Genomic DNA, 22,381 nt, shown 5'->3' on the forward strand with positions numbered 1-22,381 from the left:
TTTTGCACATGATTCATCTTAGCATGCATAGTCTAAAACCTTAGAGTCTGGGTTATTTTTAATTTTTATGGTCTACTAATGGCAGAGTGATGTGAAGAAACAAATTGATACCTTTTTAAAGAAATGGACACAGATGCATTTTAAAATTAATAGTTAATTAGCAACGAGTAAAAGTTTACCCCACAAAAATCAAATCAGCTGCTACATTTTAAATATCTTCTTATGTATGATAAATAAAATTAAATTTTCCTTTAAGTAAATTTCATTAATATTTAAACCTGCTTTTGAATAATAGAATAAATAAAACCCTTAGTGCCTACAAGTTCAAATATGCTACAGATTTTTAGGATAACTGAATAACTGCATTAAAATGCACCATGAGAAGATTCTTTATCATTTTCCATGCAGGAAGCCAATTGATGTTTTTGTGAGGTACCGGTCTTCCAAAAATTCTCATAAGTTAGTTACCTGATAAACCTTCTGTACATGATATATTTAAAAATCTAACTGTACAGTGTTTCAATCATATATAATCTGCTGAATATGGCACAAATGCTAAGTTTCCACATCCACACACCCTTTGCCATAGAACACGTCAGGCATAACACAACACTGAAGAATAGAAAAGTGCCTGAAATTGGAGGAAAAAAAAAAACAAAAACAGACAAAAACAAACCTCAAGTATCAATAAATTAAATCTCATCCAAACCGATAAAAAAGTTGTTCAAGTGTTTAAAGTATCAGATGTGTCATGCAACAGAACAACAGACAATTCAGGCAGGCACACCATGCATTATAGTTTGCATTTATGGTATCAGAAGGTATCTCTCCCCTCTTCTGCATGGCCAGCAAGTGCTGGATACCTGTGGCACTGCCAGGCTCATATGTTGAACCTTCCAAACTTCCTGGTCTTCCCGCACAGGAGGTTTTACAGAGCTACGCCTCGGAAGGATAACCAGATGACCTCATGCTGTACAGTGACATCTTGCTGCAGCATAAAGAGAGGCATACTGAGCTGCGTGTAAGCAAAGCAATCATTTCTTGATTATATTTTCCAGTCAATGTAATTCACCATCAACCAATCAATTTACCAAACTGGGCTTATCCAAACTGGCCAATTTGCACATCAAGAAAACATCTTCGCAGAACATATCAACTTTTCCTTTTTGTTTTGGCACAAATCCTTTCGTACTCTTGATGCAAGTTCTTCACCGCACAAGAATTCAGAGATGCTAGCCTGTACAAACACCAGTGCTTATTCTTCCACAGAGTAAACTACAACGACAGCCAAGTGCCTGCAACAGCTTTGCTTCTCCAGCAACTTTCTCTTCTCTTCTCTTCTCTCTTTAAGAAAAGCACCAGCGTAATTACACTTCAGACAAAGGGGTGTTCTTGCTGAGCTCTTTAATTCCCTGGAGAATTCGCTTCATATGACCCACTTTCGTTATCCCCAGGTCCTAGAGAAAATTTAAAAATAGAAAAAGAAAAGAAGAGAAGAAAAAGAAGGAAGTTTACTTATAAAAAGGGGAAAATAAACCCCATTGATTATGATCTATCCATGCAACAGATGTCGAGATATGTTCTCACTGCAATCAACACTAACCAGGAAGTGTTAGCAAGAGCTGCTTTACAAAAAGGCTGCTTAGAGCATACAGCGAATCCCTCTCTGTCTGGCAGACAAAAAATTCCTTACCTGCAATAGTGACAACTTGGGGCACTTCAATATATGTCAAAAGCATCTTTGGTTTGACTTCTAAATACAAACACCTTTCACGTTTTCTGGCAAAATAAAGAGAACAATCTCCCCCTCCTCTCTAGCACAGCAATCAAATGCTTGGTAGAATGTGATGGATTGGAACTTCTGTCCAGCAATGTCACTTGATCTGAGGCCCTGTGATGTCTGCCTTAATCAACAAACACACATACCCCCAGTTTCTCAAGGGAAAGTGGATGTAATGGCTACAGGAATGTAGGACAACTTCCCTTTAGAGAGCAATAGAAAGAGTAAGCATTTGTTTTTCATTCCAAAAAAGGTTACATCTCCTAGCATGGATGTTCCTGATTAAAGAGCTGGAAGAAAAATTCTCAGAAACATGACAGTCATATCCCAAAGGAAATGTGAAAAACACAAGAGTAAATCTCCTAGTAGCCACTAAATCATTCACATCAGCTGAAATGTTTCTATATTGGTTTCCAGACCAATCTCTGTACGCAACAACAGACAAGAACTTTTTGTAGTAAACTTCTTCCAGTATTAGCAATAGCTTTAGCAGCATCCTTTTTCAATTTTGGCTGGTCCAATGATCAGAGAAGCAGAATGGGATGCCCAGCTGTGCTAATGATCTCCCATGACACTAATGAATTTTCAGCTCAGTTTGATGGAAATCTGATTCCCTTATCTGTAAAACTCAGCTATGAAAAAGTCTTTAAAATCCATGTGTTAGTGGTGTTGAGCAATCAGCAGAGTCAAACACTAGTTATTGTAGAATAAACCTTATATAAATAGATTGTAGTTAAATAACTAAAAAAGTAGAAAAGTTTCAATTTTTTCTGAAATAGAAATAATTTCATTTTAATAGGAAGATTTTTTTCCATTACAAAGACATTAAAGAGAAGGGAGTGCAATTAGGAAGCTTGAAAAATTTTTCTGATGAAAAGTGGAAAATGAAACCATGTATGTTATTCTGTACATACTGTACAAAAGACTATATCTACATTTCTACAGCCACAGAGACCTCAGAAAATCAGTATCCTATATTACTTCAAAATGTGAGCATGCATTTAATTTTGGAAGAAAGGGGTGGTAAAATGGGCATGAATTAATTATTTTATTATAAAGGTAGCATAGCCAAGATTAAACAGATGGTTTAATTTTTAGAAAGTCAAGACTGAATTCTGGTTATGTTAGAGAGAAAAAATACTTGGTTGTTTCATCAGTTGAAAACTATCAGCACTATAAATAGATTGTCATCCTTCACAGGATTTTGGCACAAAGGTGTCAGCATTAAGGAGTTCAACATTTGCTCGTAAAAGTTCCCAAAGCAAGTGCTGTTCATAAACTACCTGAAAAAAACCTCCTGATTTTCTACATCACACAAATTTATATTTTATTTTTGCTAATATTCATCTCACTTATAAACAAATGTACTAATCTTTAAGTTAAGAGAGCTCATACAGGTAGTAGTCAAATTCATCCTAAAATGACAGTAATATTTATAATTCTACATTTCTGTAATATTGTCCTTTCTATGTTAAACTTAATTCTCAAGTACAATAAAAAAACACACATGAATTCCCAAGGAAAAAAACCAAAACACACGTGGCTATGAAGCTAATGAAACAGCCTAGCTGCTATGTGGAGGAAATTCTACATAAGGGAAAACCCATAAGGATACTTTCCAAACCACAACAAACCACACAATTTAAAGGTTAAGAACTTAAAAATTGTTCAGAACAAATATATTTTCATGAGCTGAGCTTCTGTTGGATAAGCAATATAGTGAGATGCTGCCAGAGTTCAAAATCAGAAGAAAGAAACATATTATGAAATTCCAAAAAAACTCAGCCAGTTCTCCCACCAACCTTTGTAAAGCATTTTACAACACCTTTTGGGTTTATTCCCATTTCAGCTGCAGTTGCTGTAATGCATACCAGAACAGCAAATCTCAAGAGCCTCATCAAAAATTTTGGGGACCCCTTTCTGCTACACTTCCAGGGGGGAAAAAACCCCAACCAGCAACTCAGATTTTTGATGCTTTCATAATAGTTTTTGGTTTGGTGGAAACTAGAATTTATACAGTCATGACACTAGATGCTACCTGATATTCTCACTTTACTGCTCATGCAGAAAAGTTTGGTGAAATTCTCTCATCTCATACTAAAAGAATCTGCCACATCGGCATATCATGCATCATTCAAAGAACAAGATCCTCAAACATCTCAGCATATTTGCGCATGTATGGCTACATAATCTGTTCACATCTAATTGATATCTAGTTAACAAAAATTTTATTTTACTAAACTACTAACTAGTTTTGGAGGGGAAACTCCAGCAGGAGTCTGAAGAAAAAAAAATAGCCCTTTTTTTTCCCCAGATATGGCCTTAGAACAACAGAATCACCTCTCCTCCTGCTCTCCCTAACCACTGTGCCATTTCCTGGACATTTTTTGGCCAAACGTACCAGCACTAGCAAGCAATTTATGTAAGAACTCCTTAATAATAACATCTTCCAAATGTGAAATCTACCCTACTTGTATCCCCAGTGTAAAAAGCCATTTAACATGTCTGAAATCTAACAAATCTTAAAAAACTTTTTTCATAAAATAACTTTTTTAAAATATGCTACTGCAAAACACAGGGATGATGTGTCACAGTCCTTGGCACAGATTTTAGTTTGCCTGGCACTGCTTATCAAGTTGATATGTGGTATGGAAAGTCTTTCTCCAAGGAAACCAACACTGCTGTGGAGCTTTAAGGAGACATCATCCCCTCGTTCTACCAAATGTAATGCAGTTCTGATTATGACTCAGTTCCATGCATAGGAACATGGTCATCAATGCTAAGAATGCCAATATTTATTTCAGAAAAATCAGTCAAGTTTTCAGTTAGCTTGCTTTTAAAATAAGGTTGAAAAAAAAAAAGGCCACAATAAGCCTTCTTTCTACAGTTCTCTGCAGAATAATTCACAATTTACTGCCCAGCCATTCATCAAGCAAAAGAAAATCATGTAAGTGCAAATTTCTAAGATCCCCCTAAATGAAATCAGGCATAAGAGGACTGGGTGGGGGTATTCTGGTTCCCCATTTGCCAATTGCCACACAGAGATCCCTGAGAATGGGATTCAAAAGCTATACAGAAATACAATTAGAGGTACCCTATTTTGTCAGCATGTAAATTCTGTTCCAGTGATCTGTGCAAAGGAAAAGTGTTTCATCAAATCCTTCTCCGTATTGCTTTTTATCTCTACTTTTGACCACAGAAAGATAGGTAGGCTCAGAGGATTCAATTAAAACATGCAGCAATTTTTCCTGCTGCAGACATGAAAGGGAATAGAGGTAAATGTATCACAGATGAGGTAGGAGCTCATGAATCAATGGTGATCTCGTTTAGCTTGTCAGGAAGACAAGCCTTGCAGTGGAGGAGAGGCTGTAGACATTATAGCTTGCAAGAGCACTGAAGGCTCATCTGCACATCTTGATAGCCAGAGGGAGGAAATATTCACAGGGCAGCTTGTGAGGTGTTCCTCATTTCCCAAGTACCACATTACACATCTTGACACCAATTCAGGTCACTGGCAGAAAACTGGAGGCTGCCTGAGCCATCCTTAATTGGCTCCCTGCAGAGACCATGCCCTGTAATCAGCAGGATGAACACTAAACTCTGCTATTTAAATTCAGTGCTGCTACACAGAGTGCAAGCCATGCCTGGCCAGAAAGCTTGGCCCAGTTTATGCATGACACTGATTTGGAAGCTCTCAGCACCTGCTAATGAGCACATGGGTCGATTCTGGAGCAAGATTTTGGTTAGCTCAGGACATGCTCTTGGCAACTTGAGTTGAGCAGCTCCTCATCCTGCATGTCTCCAGGCAGCACTGGGTAGAGGAGACAGGAGGCTCGCTATAGGACCTCTAAGACAAGCCTCTAGATATTTAATGACATAGACCTTTGTGAGGGGATTTTATTTATTCTGAACCAGCATGAGCTTAGCAACAGGGATAACAGGTTGATAATTACCCTGCTGCAGACATTTACTTGGTTTAAGTGCCAGCCCACTGGGCATGCAGTCAAATTGGTACCTATGAGAAATACGGCATAGACAGAAGCCATGTCCAGTTTAACAGTGATCTTGCCCACCATCATTTATTCCAAAAAGTTGGACTTTTTAAGTTTTCTTAACATTTTAGCAAACCTACGCATTGTGTGATGCTGAGTTTCTCAGTTGAATTTTAAGTTTGTTCAGTACCCATTCAGAACAGGGACTTGCAACATCCATCACTGGAACACTGTGGATTCCTTGGATAGTCTTCTACTTCTAAATTTTTGCAGGGAGGGACTGTCCTGAAACTGTCCCTCCCTGTCAGAAACTATCCTGAAAGAAAGGAATTTAACTTCCATGGTAAGAAGCTTAGGCAATCAAATACCAAAGAGTAAAATAATATGCAACAGCCAAACAGATTATGTCAAACACAACTATTTTCAGCAGGTGCTTTCTACTGCAACAGTAACACAATGCAAGCACTACCTTATAACACCAGGATTTCACACTATGTAAAAAACTTTACATACAGTAACACATTTGTATGAAAATATTGTCTCTACCTGGAAACTACTGCACTGTGGGTAGAACAATGACTTGCACTCTAAATGTAAATGTTTGCAATTTATACAATATCCTATTTCCTCCTCTCTTACGTGCTAAAAGCAGTTGCAAAACCCATTACCAAGAACTCATCACTACCGAGTTCCTGGAAAAAGTAATTTAATGAATCCCCAAAGATACAGCCGCTATTACATATAATGGTGCACTTAAGTGATTCCTGAAAAGGACCAGCAAGCTCAAATAACAACCTCAAACTGCTGGATAACATTTCTCCTGCCAAACTTATCTATCTGGCCTCAGAGGAAAAAGGTTTTACAATTTTGGAGTCGAAATAAAATACTCTTTTTCAAAATTCTATACAGCCAAAATCAGAGGTCGGTCACCAATGAGAAAACCTATTTTGACACTCAAGCACCAATGCCATGCAAGCCAAATACTGCAATTTATTAGGCTGCTTATCTCTCACAGACCCACTATATCCAATATACACACAATAAATCATGTGGAGCAGATCAGCCCCTGCAGGAGATGGACTTAAAATTATTGTGACTGCCATCAACTGATCCATACTGATCATGTTTAATGGAAACAGTGAACTCTTAAAGAAAACATTATATTACACAGATGCCAGTAAGATATCACATGTGCTTCTCCTATGCCTTTTGACATAAAACTGCAACACTATCATTGTACATCACGTTGGGGGAAAAAAATAAAAAGAAAAAGAGAAGGAAATTTTGGATAACACACGTATTCTCGGTTGTGAGTTCAAGTCAGCACTTCAGAAAGTCAGGCCCAAGGACAGCGCATATTAGTTTATTGCATATTTGCACAGTGTAAGCCAAGCTACAAGCAATGACAAGTGCAGGGAAAGAAGAAAAGTTGGTTGTTGTTTTGTCAAAGAAAATGGTCAATAGCAGAAAAGTAGCACAAAGGAAATACCTTAAGATCTCGCCTTTCCAGATGTAAAAGCTCAGAGCCTCGGATGTCATGGCTGATGAAGATTTCTTTGTACTCTCCCAAACTGAGCAGATCCAGCCAAGCAGCAACTTCATCTGTGCCCCATTTTTGAACTACCAAAGTTAAGAGCAAAACCCCCTTAATTTCTACATGCTCAAATGCATCACAAGCAAAGGTTAGGCCAAAGAGAGTGGAAAACAGAGTAGAATTGCCGTGCTAGCAAAGGGAAAGGTTAGAGGTGTCTTTTCCACAAAAACTGACAATTTCCTTTTTACATGCAGGTTACAGGTTAGCAGTTAACACAAGAAAGTATCTTAACAAAGTTGGGGTTCTTTGCTTTACAGCCATGCTTTCAGCTTTACTCCAGTTCCTTCAGTAAAGCCTTTAAAACCTTATGTCCCAACAAATTCACATTAAACCAGCTTAGGATCAGTGACGCAGTCTAATGGTGTTCTGCTTTATGCTATTAATTTATTAGTATTCATCCAGGGAGAGGAGAAGCCTTCAAAAACTAATTAATATGTAAAATTATAATAGCAACCATACCTCAAATATAGCAATGGCAGCAAGCAAGTCCAGTTTTGATTAACAGATTCTAGTATTCTTAATTAAGACAAAAAGTACTCTTTAAGCTACTGTGTTACACAGGCCATTAAGAAGCTCTCTGTAAAACATTGTTCTCTAAGGTTAGTTGCCCACATTAGTCCCATTAAGACCGCATATATTAGAAAGTTATGCTACTTATTGCTATAATTTTGCAAGTTCGTTCAATGCTGATAGCTTCACTTTATAATGAAGAGAAATCTGATGTCTAATCTGAAATTTAAATCTGATCAGCAACTGCAATATTTTGCAGATTGTGATCAACTCTTCATTTATTAAAAAAAAAAGACATAGAAACAGTTTTAGGACCATCTAATCACTGATTACATCCTGGACATAATCTTGAGGAAGTAAGTTCATGAATAAAAATGGGAAGAGAGGAGGGTGGAGTTTGTTCAACTTCTAATTAAAAAGTCAGTATTGACTATTATGATTTTTTGTGTGATCTGTCTCACTTACTAAACCTATAACCCACCCAAAATTTAAGAATAACTGGTTAATTAAACCAGTGGGATAAAAGTTATTTCACACCTAAAACTAACCTGAAAAACCTGAATTTGAGCTTCACAGGGAAACAATGTGTTTACCCATGGCTTGTATGGCTATGAGTAAATCAAATGTAACCACCAGCGAAGACAGAGATCCTGTTGCATGATAAAACTAAAAAGTATTTTTACAGTAGTTCTTTGGTTCACTTGGGAGTATTGGGGTCCTATTGAATGCTTTCTAAATGCACTGAAAGAAATATTTATCCTAATGAAGATGCCAGATGTCAGGTGCTTTCCACTTTGACTTTAGTCTTAGGTAAGTCATGTCACCTCTTACCAAAAAAAAAAAATATCCCACAAAATCACATTTACTGCAAATGCTACTATTTTTCTTGCAATTTCAAAACACATACCAGGCTGAGGGCTGGTCTTATGCTTCTGAATTTTTTCTTTTTTAAACTTTGGCACTATACGAAACACTGTACTTCTATTGTTTCTTTTAGCATAATCCAGAGGGGGATCCTGCATGAGAAAAGAGGCATAGTTACCTTTAAATAAGAGAAAACAACAATTAAGTTATATGCTTGTGATGGTGATTCATAATTAATCTCAAAAAGTAAGACCCAAATTTATTTCTGTAAACAATAATGTCAGGATTTAACTCCATACATGTTTGAATTTTTAAATATAAATTAAATATATACGTTTCATTTATTTATTTATCAATCAAAACCTTTACATTCACAAAATAGAACACACACAAAAAAAGCACTAATGTTAGAAGATTGTTCACAGCAGACAGAAATGATCCAGCATCACTACTGAAAGTGCCTCACAAGATCATGAGAAATTGTAATTTAATTTTCCCTATTGAAAGAAAATTAAGTTCAGTTAAAATCGGTACATATCAATCAAACTTACCTCATCATCATTTGGTTGAAAAACATAATAAAGCCAAGGAATCTCAGCAAGTTTTCTCAACTCTATTTCCACACTGTGCAAAGCATCAGACAACAGTTCTTCATGAGGAGCTTCTAACTGCTGTTTATAAACAGGCCAGAAAAATAGGACTTTCAGTTTCATAAGATTTAACATTTAAGTCTAGATATCTTGTTGCCACACACAAACAGATTACTATTTCATGGTGAGCGTCAACAAATGGTGAAGACAAATAATCTTCCAAAATCAGACTTTCCATCAGAGATGTGTGAGACCACCCTCACACTACTTGTAGTACGGTCCCAACCACAAAGGGATGACTGAGACAGCTGAGACTTTTGGCGCAGACCCGTTGGGCATAGTTGTCAATCACTTTCATCCTTCACTACACTCCTGAGCCTTTACAAAGCAAGAGTTATCTGGTAACACCTCGACAAGGACACACTAGAAATGGAAACTGCCAACAGAAGGAAGAGAAAACCTGGTGAGAAGAGCAAGTGGCTAAAAAAATCTTTGTACGAAAAGTGGTGTAAAAAAAATTGAGTAGATGGTAATAAGCCTCAGTTATTTTTTGCAAATGTGTTCAAATGGTAGATCACTCTCTCATGTTCAAGTAAGAAGAAATGGATCTTGCTGAAGATTTCCATTCCCAAAGGTCTTCCAGTGGTGATATGATACCTGCACTACCTGTGCTAAATAGGTGAGACAGACAGCAATAGGCACTGCTGCTGGCTGAGGGTGGAAAGAACTCCCTGGCAGGAGACAAAAAGACAAGGACATCAGTAAAGGCCAAAGGGAAAAAGAAAGTGGTGGCTGTGTAAAAACATTGGGACTTGGCAACACATGAGTTTGGCTCAAGGACTGTTTCATTTCAACTGAATAAAATATCTAAACTCACTGAAACAAAATATTTTCATATCAAAAATTTAAATAGAGAAGGAATTGAAAAATCCATTATTTTTATTTCTTCATTCATAGTGTGAATTTTTATCTTAGAAATAAGATTTTCCAAGATGCTGTAGGATGAGAATTTACCCTGAATTGCTGATTCTTTCTTTACCAGAATTATTATTTTGGATTTATTTCAGGAGCACCATCAGATGAACAGTTTTTTGTCCCCAGGCAAAATGTTTTCCTCTGAGAATCAAGCAATTACATAAGTACTTGTTGAGAAAGACAAAATTCTTTGCTTCATTTTTTATAGAAAATAGATTACTTGAGTAATTTCTCAGAAATGAAAACACAAGAAAAGTTGTAACTTCTTCAAAGAAAAGTGCCTCTTTTCTTGTGCTCCATATTAAGTGAACTCTTCAAATGGACAAAAAAAAAATCAGTTTAAAGAAATTCAAGTCAAGAATTCAAAGTCTGCTTATGGACACCGAATTCTCTGAGCTTTAGTGGAGAAAATAACACGATAGCAAAGGGAGCTTATATTTCCCGTATCATTGTACTAGACAGTAAGATCTTAACAAAGATGGTTTCTCCTTTGAAAGATGGGAACATATGCAGACTACTGAAGCAAAGGAAAGACATTTTTGTTAGGTAGGATAAATAAGTGGGGTTTGTAATTTATCACCAAACTCCAACAATGTCAAAATATTTTCCAGCACTAGAGATCCAAGATTTTCTTACAACATCACAACCTGCTGCAGAAAAGGTAATGTTTCAATTACCTTTCCATAAAGGCAAACCTTCCATGGGAAGGTTTCTGTAATAACATTATTTCCAAACTGTATCAATAAATTTCACCAGTCCTAATATGGCATCACCAATTTAAATATTTTCTTCTAATTACCTTTGTAAATTATTTTTTTTAAAAAATCTCTATTTTAATTCCTCACTAAATCTGAAATACATGGGATTAGCAATAGCAATTTAGATATAGAAAAAAAACAACAGATATTTTTTCTCTTTTCTTTGATAAAAACATCTAATGAAATAATTTTCCCTTTGAAAACACTGTAAAACAGAACATGTGAACTTCATATTCGACTATTTCTATAACTTAATTTTTAGCCTTTAGAGTACATTCACTTTTGGTTACTCTAAAGCAGACTCATACAATTTATCACTTGTTTAAAAAGGTATGTGAACCTGCAGTAAGTTTTACATTCTAACTCAGCTAAATTAAAACATTCCAATTAATATCCATTTTAAATTACAACACTTAAATAAATGAGTTAGTAATAGATCTGCTTTTGAATCTAAAGAAAATGTAATTGCTCCAACTGAGTACTTTCCTAATGTAAAACTAGACCAGCATAGAAAACCTGACATCTTTCTTCTCTTCACAGTGTCAATATACATCCAATTATACATCCAACTGAGATGTATACAGTTGTTGAGAAATCTTCATCATTTTAGGCACAAACACTTGCCAAAGAAGATGCAAAGTCTTCAAGTACCATTAGGGGTTTACTGAACACTTACTAGGTAAAGTTTATAAAATAACTCCTGATAGGTATGATAACAAGAGTGATATTAACTTGACCAGATTAGGTCTATAGAAGTTGATTGCATGAGTCGAAACAGCTCTCACCCCAGGCTCTCCTTAAACTCTGAAGACAGTCACATTATAGCTCTCCAGAAATTATCGTAAATGCTACATCTCCAGAAGATAAATCATCTTGTTCCATCATAGGCTTCCAAGACAGGTGGGTGTGAATCAGCCTCACAAGGATACCTACTTCTCTCCACTGACTATCAACAAGAAGAGCCCAAGCAATGATTCAGCTATTTGAAGTGAGGCAAGATGGATGCCAACCTAAGAAAAGATTTCAAAACTCATTCTGATCCCATCACAAACACAGTGTAATCTTCTATCAACCTTGCAAAGCTTCTTGCAGTGTGTCCTCACTGTGGCACCAATTTACAAAAATCAGCAAAGAACAAATCACAGATGATCTGAATGAAGGAATAACACCATGTGCCTTGTGACCTTACCAAAGGAACTCTTCCTACTAGCAGGGATTCTGTTTCGTTGTGTAAAGCCTTCACATTGACAGCTATTTCCATGGCAGTGTTTCTGGTAAGGCTCTGGGGAATAAGAAACATAAACATTCTTTGAAGTGATGCAAGTCAGACTGAGAGTAAGTACTTTGGCCTTACAGGACAGATCTTAAGTGCCTTCTCCTAAGAGAAATACATCAGTTTAGCTCTAAACTAACAATATCTTCAGTACTGGGAATAGAAACAAAAAAATGTATTTACTCTCTTTTCCTCAACTTCATTTAGTATGACATTAATACAATCCTGAAGATCATCAGGTGATCAGCCACTATATCAATCCAAACATGTCAAAGGCCAGCAGAAAAAATATGAATCTCATTTAACAATAACTACTGATTTCAATTTTTCACCTTATCCTCAGCAGAAGCAAGATCCTAACCATACTTCAAGAAGCAAAGGTCAACTAACATATTTGCCATGTGTCAATTTAGGTTAGATATGGACAGCCTCTACCTAATTAATAATTTCTGAGTCCAATCCATGAAAACACCCAGATTATCTAGTGTGAAGAGAGAAACCAGGAAACTCATTTTCCCTCAGCCCCTTTGCCTTCTCTGTATAGCACTTGGATAGCAATTAAGCATGAAAATTTCTGTGAAAGCATCCACAGAAATTGACCTTTATGTAGCAACAGATCTGGTTCAGCCTTTGTCATGCCTCCACCCTCTCTGAGGATATGCCTGCAACAGTCCCAGGTGGGGAGGACACTGGTGAATGCCTAAACTGCATCTTCTGCTTTCTCATCCAACTTGTTTTCAAGTGGAGAAAATACAGCCCCCATGCCACAAGCTTGTGCACCCAGTTGTTAACAGCTTATTTACATAAATCTCTGGTCTTCTTTTTACCTCAGGGAACCTTGGGTTGGCTTTATTTAATGCATGTGAACATGCATTAACAGCATGAGCAAGCTCCTGCTCCAAGAGGCCATGTACTTTTGCTGCTTCACAGATCCTACAAAAACATTTCAAAAGGAGAATATTTCTTAATTTCTTTAAAGAATAACTCTTGAGTACACAATTTAATCAGATGAGAAAATACACAAGAATGTTTTTCACAAAACACTCAGAAAGTTATAGTCCTTTATGACAAAAATTGAAAGGCAAGTATCTCTTCAAGCAATATAGCACCTCCTAGAAATTGTATCCATCACACAGATTATTTATGATGCTACAAAATCCTGAGATACATTTATTTGTCTTAGAAAACTAATGCTATACAAAAAAAAAGGACAAAAATGTTGGTCCTATTATTTCAAGTGAACTACAGAGGAAAACTAGCATATTGCAATAAGTTACTTAAAATTATCTTAAAACCCCTTACACCTATTTCACAAGGCATATCCTTTGGATGTGACATGAAAATTGGCTGCAATCATCTAAGATTATGGAAGGTCTAGCTGTAACTACAACCTCCATACCATCTTTGGAACAGTAAAGTTTTTAAGATGACTTGGCTAAACTTCACTTTGGGTAATTGATAAACTAAACTATTTGTCTATGACTGCAGTATAAGAAGAGTATGTAGACCTTCCTTTCTTATATTATTGGTAATTTTGATGCTGAAGATAATCAGTTGCTATGATAAAATGAATAGCATTTTATAAAATGTTCTGATTTAAAAAAAAGCTTTTCTTTATCTCAGTCTATATGAATGACTGAAGTGTCCATCCTGCTGACTTCTAAAGGGTTTTTTTCCAATGCCTCCCTATTATATTTTTGCTTTGTCATAAAAAGAGAAGCTTCAATTTTTGCAAAGAAGCTTTCCAGTTTTCTATTTCTGTTGCTACTTCAGAAAGTTGGTTTTTACAAGAAAAAAAAACCACAAAAACACATAAATAAAATTTTGAAAAACACATAGGAAAAGCACACAAAAAGAAGTTGAGCCTTAAAATAAAATTTTTAAATTAGAAGAAAAAATATTGATATTATGGCAATAAAACTTTAATCAAAAACCAGGGAAAATGTACACCTCTAAGTCTCTATGAATTTGCATTAATAATTCAGTCTTGGTGTCTATGTTGCCAATCCAACTTATTAATTTGACTGTACCTGGTAATAAGTTCTTCCGCAGCCTGTGAGCACAACTGGATCTGTGCAACTTCTTCCTCTGTAGCCAGCTCAACAGCTTGCTGAGGGTACAAGGGAGATCTAATGACAGGTTTGCAGGAATCATACTTCTGTTTGTCCTCCCAAGACTTCAGGGTGTTTTCAAAGGCCTAATCAAAATTAATTATACATTCAATTCACAACACTTGGGAGTATTCTTACTCATTAAAAAATTACATTTTACATAAATTTGAATGATATATTATTCTAGTTAAAATGAATTTAACAAATAAACAAGTACTTGATTTAATTTTATAGAAATAATACTACCTGATTAAATAATATTTTTACACCTGAAGTTTTTAAAACTTAGTATAGAGAGTAAGTAACTTTTGAAAGCTTCTTCTCTGTCTCCTCCCCATGATCTTCAAAATGTGTATTCCAAACCAAAAAGAACACAAAGATAGTGATAATGGTTGGACTCAATGATCTTAGGGATATTTTCCAATCTAAATAATTCTAGAATTTTGTGATTCTCTAAGCACATTTGGTGTGGATAGCAAGATTGAAATTCAAAACTGATACAGAACTCAAACATTTAAAAAGGTGGGAAAAAAACCCCAAATTTACTAAAATAGAGTTCAAATTTCACCTTAACTCCACCCTAAATTCAGGATCCAGCTAGTGGATGGAGAACTGAGGGGTAGTTGTACCTTTCACACAAGAATCCTAGACAAGCATGAACTCTCCAGTGGCTGTATGACTAGGTTTTACTTGTGTCTCTCCTGTCTAAGAATGGCTCATGGTGGAGAAGGAGGATTGGTAGGACAGAGAGGGAAATCTGCAGAAAGCTGTTCTGGAAGATGGGACAGTATGGAACTTTGCTATTTATGTAACTGTGCTAAAATTTCCAGTATGTGACTGGTATAACATACCTAAAGAAAAAGAAAGAAGCAGTAGAAGGGGAGGGAGGAAGGAATAGATAAAATGTTAACCATTCTTACTATATATTAATCAGAATATAGGAATAGCACTAATACAACAGAAGTTAACAAAGCTTTGCCACTTATACAAAATAATAATTCTCTATCCAGCTCATTAAAGAAATTATATCACTGTAAGTAACTGTATGAATTATATAAATAGTTATAAAACATTTTTATAAGTACTATTTGTTCACGCTATAACAGAAACCAATGTTAGCACTGGTAGCTCCTTCTGCAACATACTCTGTCTCGTGTTAGCATCTGAGCTCTGTTTTTATGTATGATCTTAATAACTCCTGGGGGCTGGATCCATGCCTCTCCATCAACTTGCACTGGAACCCCTTCATCACCAAGTATGGTGATCTTTACTGACCGACACTGGAAAAGAACAAACACATTATTTTACAGGGCAATAAATATTGGTGAGACTGACAGGCCACCTGTAATCTGTTGATTGCAAGGAGCTGTGGCTTCCCTCCAGAACTGTCTCAGGAATTAGGCTCTCCTATACTTCATTCATCATTGAAGACAATTTGTTACCCACTAAAAGCAAAACAATGTCAGTGCTTTATAAATGTATAGAGTAGTGGTCATCAAGAGTCCTGCTACTTGCCAGAACCCCATACTGCTGCCAACCATTCTGCGTGCTTGCAAGTAAGCAACAAACCTGAGCTATCCTGTGGTGCTGCAGTTTGATGACTCTGGACACTGCCATCTGCATGCTGCCAAATACAGCAACAACTTCTAAGATTTTATCATCAAATGATGGAGCTCCAAATATCTGTGAGGAAAAGAAAGTATTCCATTTTTGATGGCAAATCCAGTGCTTAGATTGCAGTGAAACACAGATTCATTTACAAATTTGCTTTCAACATTTAAATGCTCTAACTTCTTTACTGTAGAATAACCACAGTTTCTCCAAAGTCATAGGAGTAAGATACCACAGACAACAGGCAAATAGCATTTAAAACAGCAATGCTGATACCATTTGAAATACCTGAATGACAAGGAAGGATGTCATTTAGATATGACATTATATATAGGAAGGACGGCGTGTTTCAGCATGCAGATTAAAAAATGTTTTTCAAGGCAAGATGAAAGGCCAGTTGAAATCTCTGCTTGATTAATGTTCTTAATATCTAAGCTTTCCTTTTCTTCTCAGAAGTGCTTATCAGTTTGAGATTCCAGAGAATTCTGAATTCTCTGGAAACCAACATCCAAGTCCATGCTCTGCTTTGTTTAACACAGCTTTGATACTGAAGACAATCTTGTTTGTGCTGTGTATAATTATCCACTGTAAACAGGAAAACCACTTCTGTGTGGAACAAATGTCCTTCTGTGCAGCCAAGGTGCTGAATTTCCACATGCACATACAAAGCACAGGAATTCTTGCTACCTGGTGCGCTGCCGGGGAATTCAACCACAGGACAGATCTCAGGCTGGATTTCAGCTGGGTCTGGTGGGTGCTACCACACTAAAGCCACTTGAAGCTTGGCCGTTTCATCTTGATATGCAATAAGGAGCAATGAGGGAGAAAAATCAGCAAGAAATCACTCCAGTAAGAGTTTAATGGGTAGAGAGATCGGCTCTCTGGGCAGTACTTGGACTCCTTCAGTTGGCACCTTAGGCAGAGTAAACTGCATCAGTAACACCTGAGACCAGACTGGAGAAAATCCCAATTTCTTCATCTGACTTTTTTTCCTATTTTCCATGGAATTTTTTTCCATTTTTCAAAGGAATATATGAACATCTTTAAAAGAACCAAGATGGTCACTCTGCTGTTCCACAAGAAAAAGCATGGAGAGTTCTTGATCCAGTAACTGACATTTACAGGGCTAGTTCTGGCATGTGTTAAGAAAAAGTAGTTGTAAAATTTAATTTATTTTGTGTTGCAATTTCAGGAAAAGGAAAGGAAAAACTCAGCCCAGTCTTCTGCTGTAACTCTCCACCAGTAATATCTGTACTGAAAAGCCATCTCTTTTTCTTTTTCATTTTTTTCTTTTAAAGGCAAACCAATCTCTGTGGATCAACATTCAAATTGACTCCTTTGCTGTTGCAGGTCATGGGTCCAGCCTGTCTTCTGGACACCAAAATAACATGCCTTAACAAGGCATGCTCAAGCCAGTCAGGGTGCAAATGCTCTGTTTGGCTCACTGCTAATCTTTCAGCAATAGTCAGAGCTGTCAAGGTAACATCTTTCATCTGTCCAGACAAGCAGAATCAGCAGCACTTCAGACCCACCACCACCACCTCTTGATGAAGAGTCATTCAAGACTGCACTAAAGCAGTGAATTATGCTCCTAACTTTGTCCAGAAAAAGCATGTCACTCTGCTGGCACATCTGCTCATTAGAAGACTAATAATATCAGTAAAACTACTCCAGGACACACACATTTTCTGTATACCAGTATGAAAGCTGGGACAGATCTCTCTCACTGAAGAAGTCCAGGGAGAAACAAAACTCCTGAACAGAGGCTGAGCAGACATTAGAACAGCTTTCAAGTTCTGACTATGAACATGCAATATACAGAAAAGCTTTAGATATCCATTGCCAAATACAAACAGAATTTCCATCCTCTGACTTATACCAAAATTAAGAAAAGGACACTAAAACATGTCTGAATTTTTTTTTCACTTTTATAGATGTATATATATATATATATATACATATATATACACATATATACACATATATACATATGTATTATATAAACACGCAATTATATATAGTAGATATTATATTAAGTTACAGATGTTATATATAGGTATGCTTGTATATACATATTAGAAAATGAAAGGATAATAACTCACAAGAAACCTAAAACTTTTTGGCAAAAAAGTCCTGAATTGTCTACATCAAAATCACAAGCCAGTTTGCAACTACAGCTTTAGGTGATTCAGACATCACACACGAAATCAGGGCAGCAGATTAGGATAATCTGCTAGTAAGCACAGTTGGTACACTGTGAGTGAAGTGGATAGCAGCCATAACACTGTGCCAGGTTGTAAGGCATGTAGGGATTCATGTGGTGAGATGTTTCTTAGGAGTTGAAAGGAAGAAGCGGGAAATGGTACCTTAAAGGATTTTAAAGGTTCATGGAAAGTAATATTCAAAAACCAGTGTACCACCCCCACTAAATTATCAGTCATTAAATGCATCAGTCTTCGTTTTCTGAATTACCATCCCTCACAGCAAAGCTATTTGAAGAACAGGAGGAAAATTAAGGTATAAACTTTGAGTGATTATCCTCTCTACCTTGCTTGCTGTTAGACTATAGCAAACAGAGGAATCTATGCTTTGAGAAACCTTATTTACATCTGTAAAACAATATAGAGAGAAATTACTTGTGCTTCTGTTTATAAAATAAGTTTCTAAAAATACTTAGAGACCCATTTAAAAAAGCAAAATCATTACGCTTTATTATGAACATTTTGCTGGAACGGACATGACAGAAGACAATGGACAGTAAAAAAATAATGGAATATATTTTCAATTAAAAAAAAATCCAGCCAGACAATACAGTTTGAACAGAAACAGCCTCCTTAAATAAGAGCTGTTATCCAAACAATATGCTACTACTATTAAAATCAAGTGAGAAGAGCAGTTCATTACATTTATTGCTGGTTTTGCCCAGAAGGTTAAGTCTATTTAATGCTACTTACATCATCCTCTTTGGTTCCACCCCAGAAATTAGTCCCACCAGCATAGCTGGGAATATTCAGCACAGCTATGCCCTGCAGGCTTGGAAGGGGGATGTACTGTCCATCACACTGCAATGGATAAAAGCTCCTTCAGTACATAAATAATATGATAAAAGTAATCAGTAAAGAGTAATTTTTAGCACATGAAGCTTCAACAGAGCTGGCAGGGGAGGACAGAGTCATTAAGAGGTCTGGCACAAGACTACTCCCTCCATGAAATAAAGTACCTCTGAAACAAACCTCTTCTTTCCAATCTTAGCACTGACTTTTGCAGAGGTGAAAAATATGTAGATCTACATGCTGTAGTATCTACAACAGTGGTGCTCCATAGGTCTTGAAACAAAATTTCCACATCCTTTATTATGAAATTTCTCATGCACTTAGACCATGGTCTGTCCATCAAGAATTAAAAATCTTTTTGCACTAAGAAAACCAATCTCCCTAAGCAAACACAGTAAGATTGCCAAGGACATTATTAAAAGATTAATTTATATATTCACTAACTAGTCTTCCATCCTATATCAGCATTCCCAAAATTGCAACAGACTTGTTATTTAGTGAAATTCATTTAAGCCAGGGGCAGGGGGGAGGTTGTATTAAGAATATCCAAGAATATGTCTGGCATAGCCACAAACAAGTTGTTAGCTGTCAGTGTTTGCATGTATTGTTGGCTTCCTGTAAAAATAACTTCATTCTCCTCCCAAAAGACAGATCCAGGGCTGACCCAATGGGTGTCACCCTGGTTGTAGATGGGAGTTGTTGATGTTGTTGATTCTGCAGGTAATGCAAAACTCTTATGGCCAACCATCCAGTCCTTCTTCGTACTGCTTTACCTCCCAAAACACATAAGCAACTCCATGTCCTGCTCAACACAATCAACAACATCAATCTCACTTTTGGCCAAGGGTAAATTTACAGGCATCAGTGACATCACTCCTGACTTACAGCAGTACAGCTGCCTGCAGGGGAGAACCCAGTGTCCTCAAACCATTCCACTGGGAGTCAAAAGTGCAGTCCTGCAGCAGTGCCGCAGGCATTTGGAATTGAAGCAAGTTAGAAACACAAGGTTGTACGTGCTGGACCTGGGTGTCACTTTATGGACCATGAAGTAGCCAATCAAGGTGCCTTTACTCAGTATTGCTAGATGACTGCACATTACCAGTCCACAGAAGGATCTTAAAATTATACGAATGAAAAAGAATCTAAAGAAATAAGGAGAAAATCTGTAGCATCTTTTTCAGGAGGAGAAAGAGATGCAAATTATTTCCAGAATGTGCCTAGTGCTCTCTTTTTGAGATTTAATTTTAGCAGCAAGACAGAATGTAACATTTTAATCAAGATGTGACAGTATCCAAAATACAGTGTGATATTAATAGATGCTGCACAGCCATTTTTATTACAGTAGAAGTCTGCCTCTAATGCCTGAATGTGCAGGCATAATATATTTAATATTATGCAAGACAACAGTAAATGTGAAATTTTTACTTGCTGATTTACTTACAGGAATATTAAAAAAAAATAATTATGGAAAGGCCAGCCATATTATTGAATCTTATTTGAATCCAATTCAAAAGATCCTTACAATCTAATTCTATCTGCAGTATACATAACGTTCTCTCCTGTCATTATATTTGCTAACTACTGCATAATTCCTTGATAATTACTCAGTCCTTGGCTAACAGCAATCTGCTGCTACCAGAAAAAATCCTCCTAAATCTCAGGATGAGAAAGAGCTCCAGCAACTTAAAATTATTCTTTCAACTTAAAAAGTTACCCACATATAAATATCATAAACTTCTATACAAAATAGTTAGCATGGATTAAGAGGAGAAATTATTTATGTTCTATGTCAAAATCCACCTTAGATATTCTTTGGGTGAAAAGAACAGTAACCATCCTATAGTCTTCTTCTGCATTTGGGAATCGTTTGTATCTCCTTTAAGTTCCCAGTACCACGTGGAAGACTTAGATTTTAAGTTAGAACTTAAAAGCAAAAAAATAGCTATGTTTAAAAATGGAATTTGTTGTTGCTTTGATAATATATATCTTGCTTTTTTGTGTGTGACTACTAGAGAAAGTCTGTACTGGTGTAGCTGGGCTTCTTGTGGTGCATAGTCAGAATCTCCTCTCTTCTGTCAGGAATTTTTTACTATTTACATGCTCTTCCTATATGTGTAGTTTTCAGATACTTTAAATTGAACCTGAAGGATTAAGACTCCTTATCTTCTTTCTTCTCTTTATTTTATGGTCATTTCTGTGGTTGCCTTTAAAACCTGGTCTGTCTTTGATACAGTGAACATTAAGAAATATATCCTACCTACAAAAATTATTATCTTTTTCAATAATTGCAGTAATTGCAAGAAACATAATACTGGGTATTTTGTGATCTTAAAGTACTCAAAAACATGACTTGGAGAACCACCTTTTCTATAGCACATCTTTACACAGTGCCCTTGAGATCAGGTTGGGCTGACATGAGAACAATTAACAGGCTTCAAAATTAAGAACTAATTCTTCACTACACATTGTGCAAGCAACCCTCACCATAAATAAAATTTACCTCAAGTTGAACTTTTTGTTCTAAGTTCTTGTAAGTTCTCTGCAATAGCTCTTTTGTGCCAAGAACTCCATACCACATCATGTTTTTCGTCCGACTTCTGAAACCAGGCAAAATAAGATTCACATATTGACATACACACATTATTGTGTCTTGTATTTGTAAAAAATAAATTTAAAAATTCAAATAAAGGAGTAAAGAAAAGAAAAGAATGGAAACATCTTGGCTCTGTTACTGACAGAGTAAATATATTACCTGCATTTTTCAGGGTGCTCTTCTCGCTTGTTATTAAATTCTAGCGAAATTTTTGCATCTAACCCAATTCCAAAGTAGTTGTTCATGACACATTTTTCTGAATATCCCTCCCTGTTAGAGGAAAAGAGAAAATCAGGTGTACATTTGTACGGAACCTGGACACGCACACATATTTGACCAAGAGTGTGACTGGTCACAGGACAGAATATGAACTAAGATACTTCAAGAGATCCTTCCTCTGAATCTTCCTGAGTAAACTGGTTTGGGCTGAAAAACCCAGCTCTGAAAGACTACTGTCCTCCTTCTCTTCCTCCAGGTGATCAAGGGATAAGTGAGCAGATGTCTCCCATTATTTTCAGTTGCTGCAAAAAAATTTGCACTACTCCTAACTAACCCAGTACAATCCAGCTTGTTTTCAGACATTGATGTCTGCTGCCAAATGATGGCAAACAAGAACTTCATAATGTAAAAAAAATAAGAGACTACAAAAATGTAAGAAGGATGCCCTTAAGGAAAGC

General features: G+C 36.4%; 1 protein-coding gene across 3 annotated transcripts in view; it reads right to left on the reverse strand.

Moving 5' to 3' along the window:
• Positions 1-1,367: 1,367 nt before the first annotated feature.
• DGKH (diacylglycerol kinase eta) overlaps positions 1,368-22,381 on the reverse strand; it is a 149,684-nt gene continuing 128,670 nt past the window's right edge. For 2 of the 3 annotated variants that reach the window (XM_062514778.1, XM_062514779.1), the window contains 11 exons: positions 21,864-21,974; positions 21,612-21,708; positions 19,013-19,120; positions 16,017-16,130; positions 15,593-15,727; positions 14,367-14,533; positions 13,164-13,269; positions 12,253-12,345; positions 9,292-9,411; positions 8,784-8,892; positions 1,388-1,457 (listed from right to left, as the gene is read on the reverse strand). In XM_062514778.1, the coding sequence (XP_062370762.1) occupies positions 1,405-1,457; positions 8,784-8,892; positions 9,292-9,411; positions 12,253-12,345; positions 13,164-13,269; positions 14,367-14,533; positions 15,593-15,727; positions 16,017-16,130; positions 19,013-19,120; positions 21,612-21,708; positions 21,864-21,974 (1,213 nt within the window). In that variant the 3' untranslated portion in view covers positions 1,388-1,404. Of the gene's footprint in view, positions 1,458-7,261; positions 7,393-8,783; positions 8,893-9,291; positions 9,412-12,252; positions 12,346-13,163; positions 13,270-14,366; positions 14,534-15,592; positions 15,728-16,016; positions 16,131-19,012; positions 19,121-21,611; positions 21,709-21,863; positions 21,975-22,381 lie in introns of all 3 variants that reach the window. The other variant, XM_062514777.1, reaches the window with a different exon arrangement.

This window comes from Cinclus cinclus, chromosome 2 (assembly GCF_963662255.1).
Source record: "Cinclus cinclus chromosome 2, bCinCin1.1, whole genome shotgun sequence".
Lineage (NCBI taxonomy): Eukaryota > Metazoa > Chordata > Aves > Passeriformes > Cinclidae > Cinclus > Cinclus cinclus.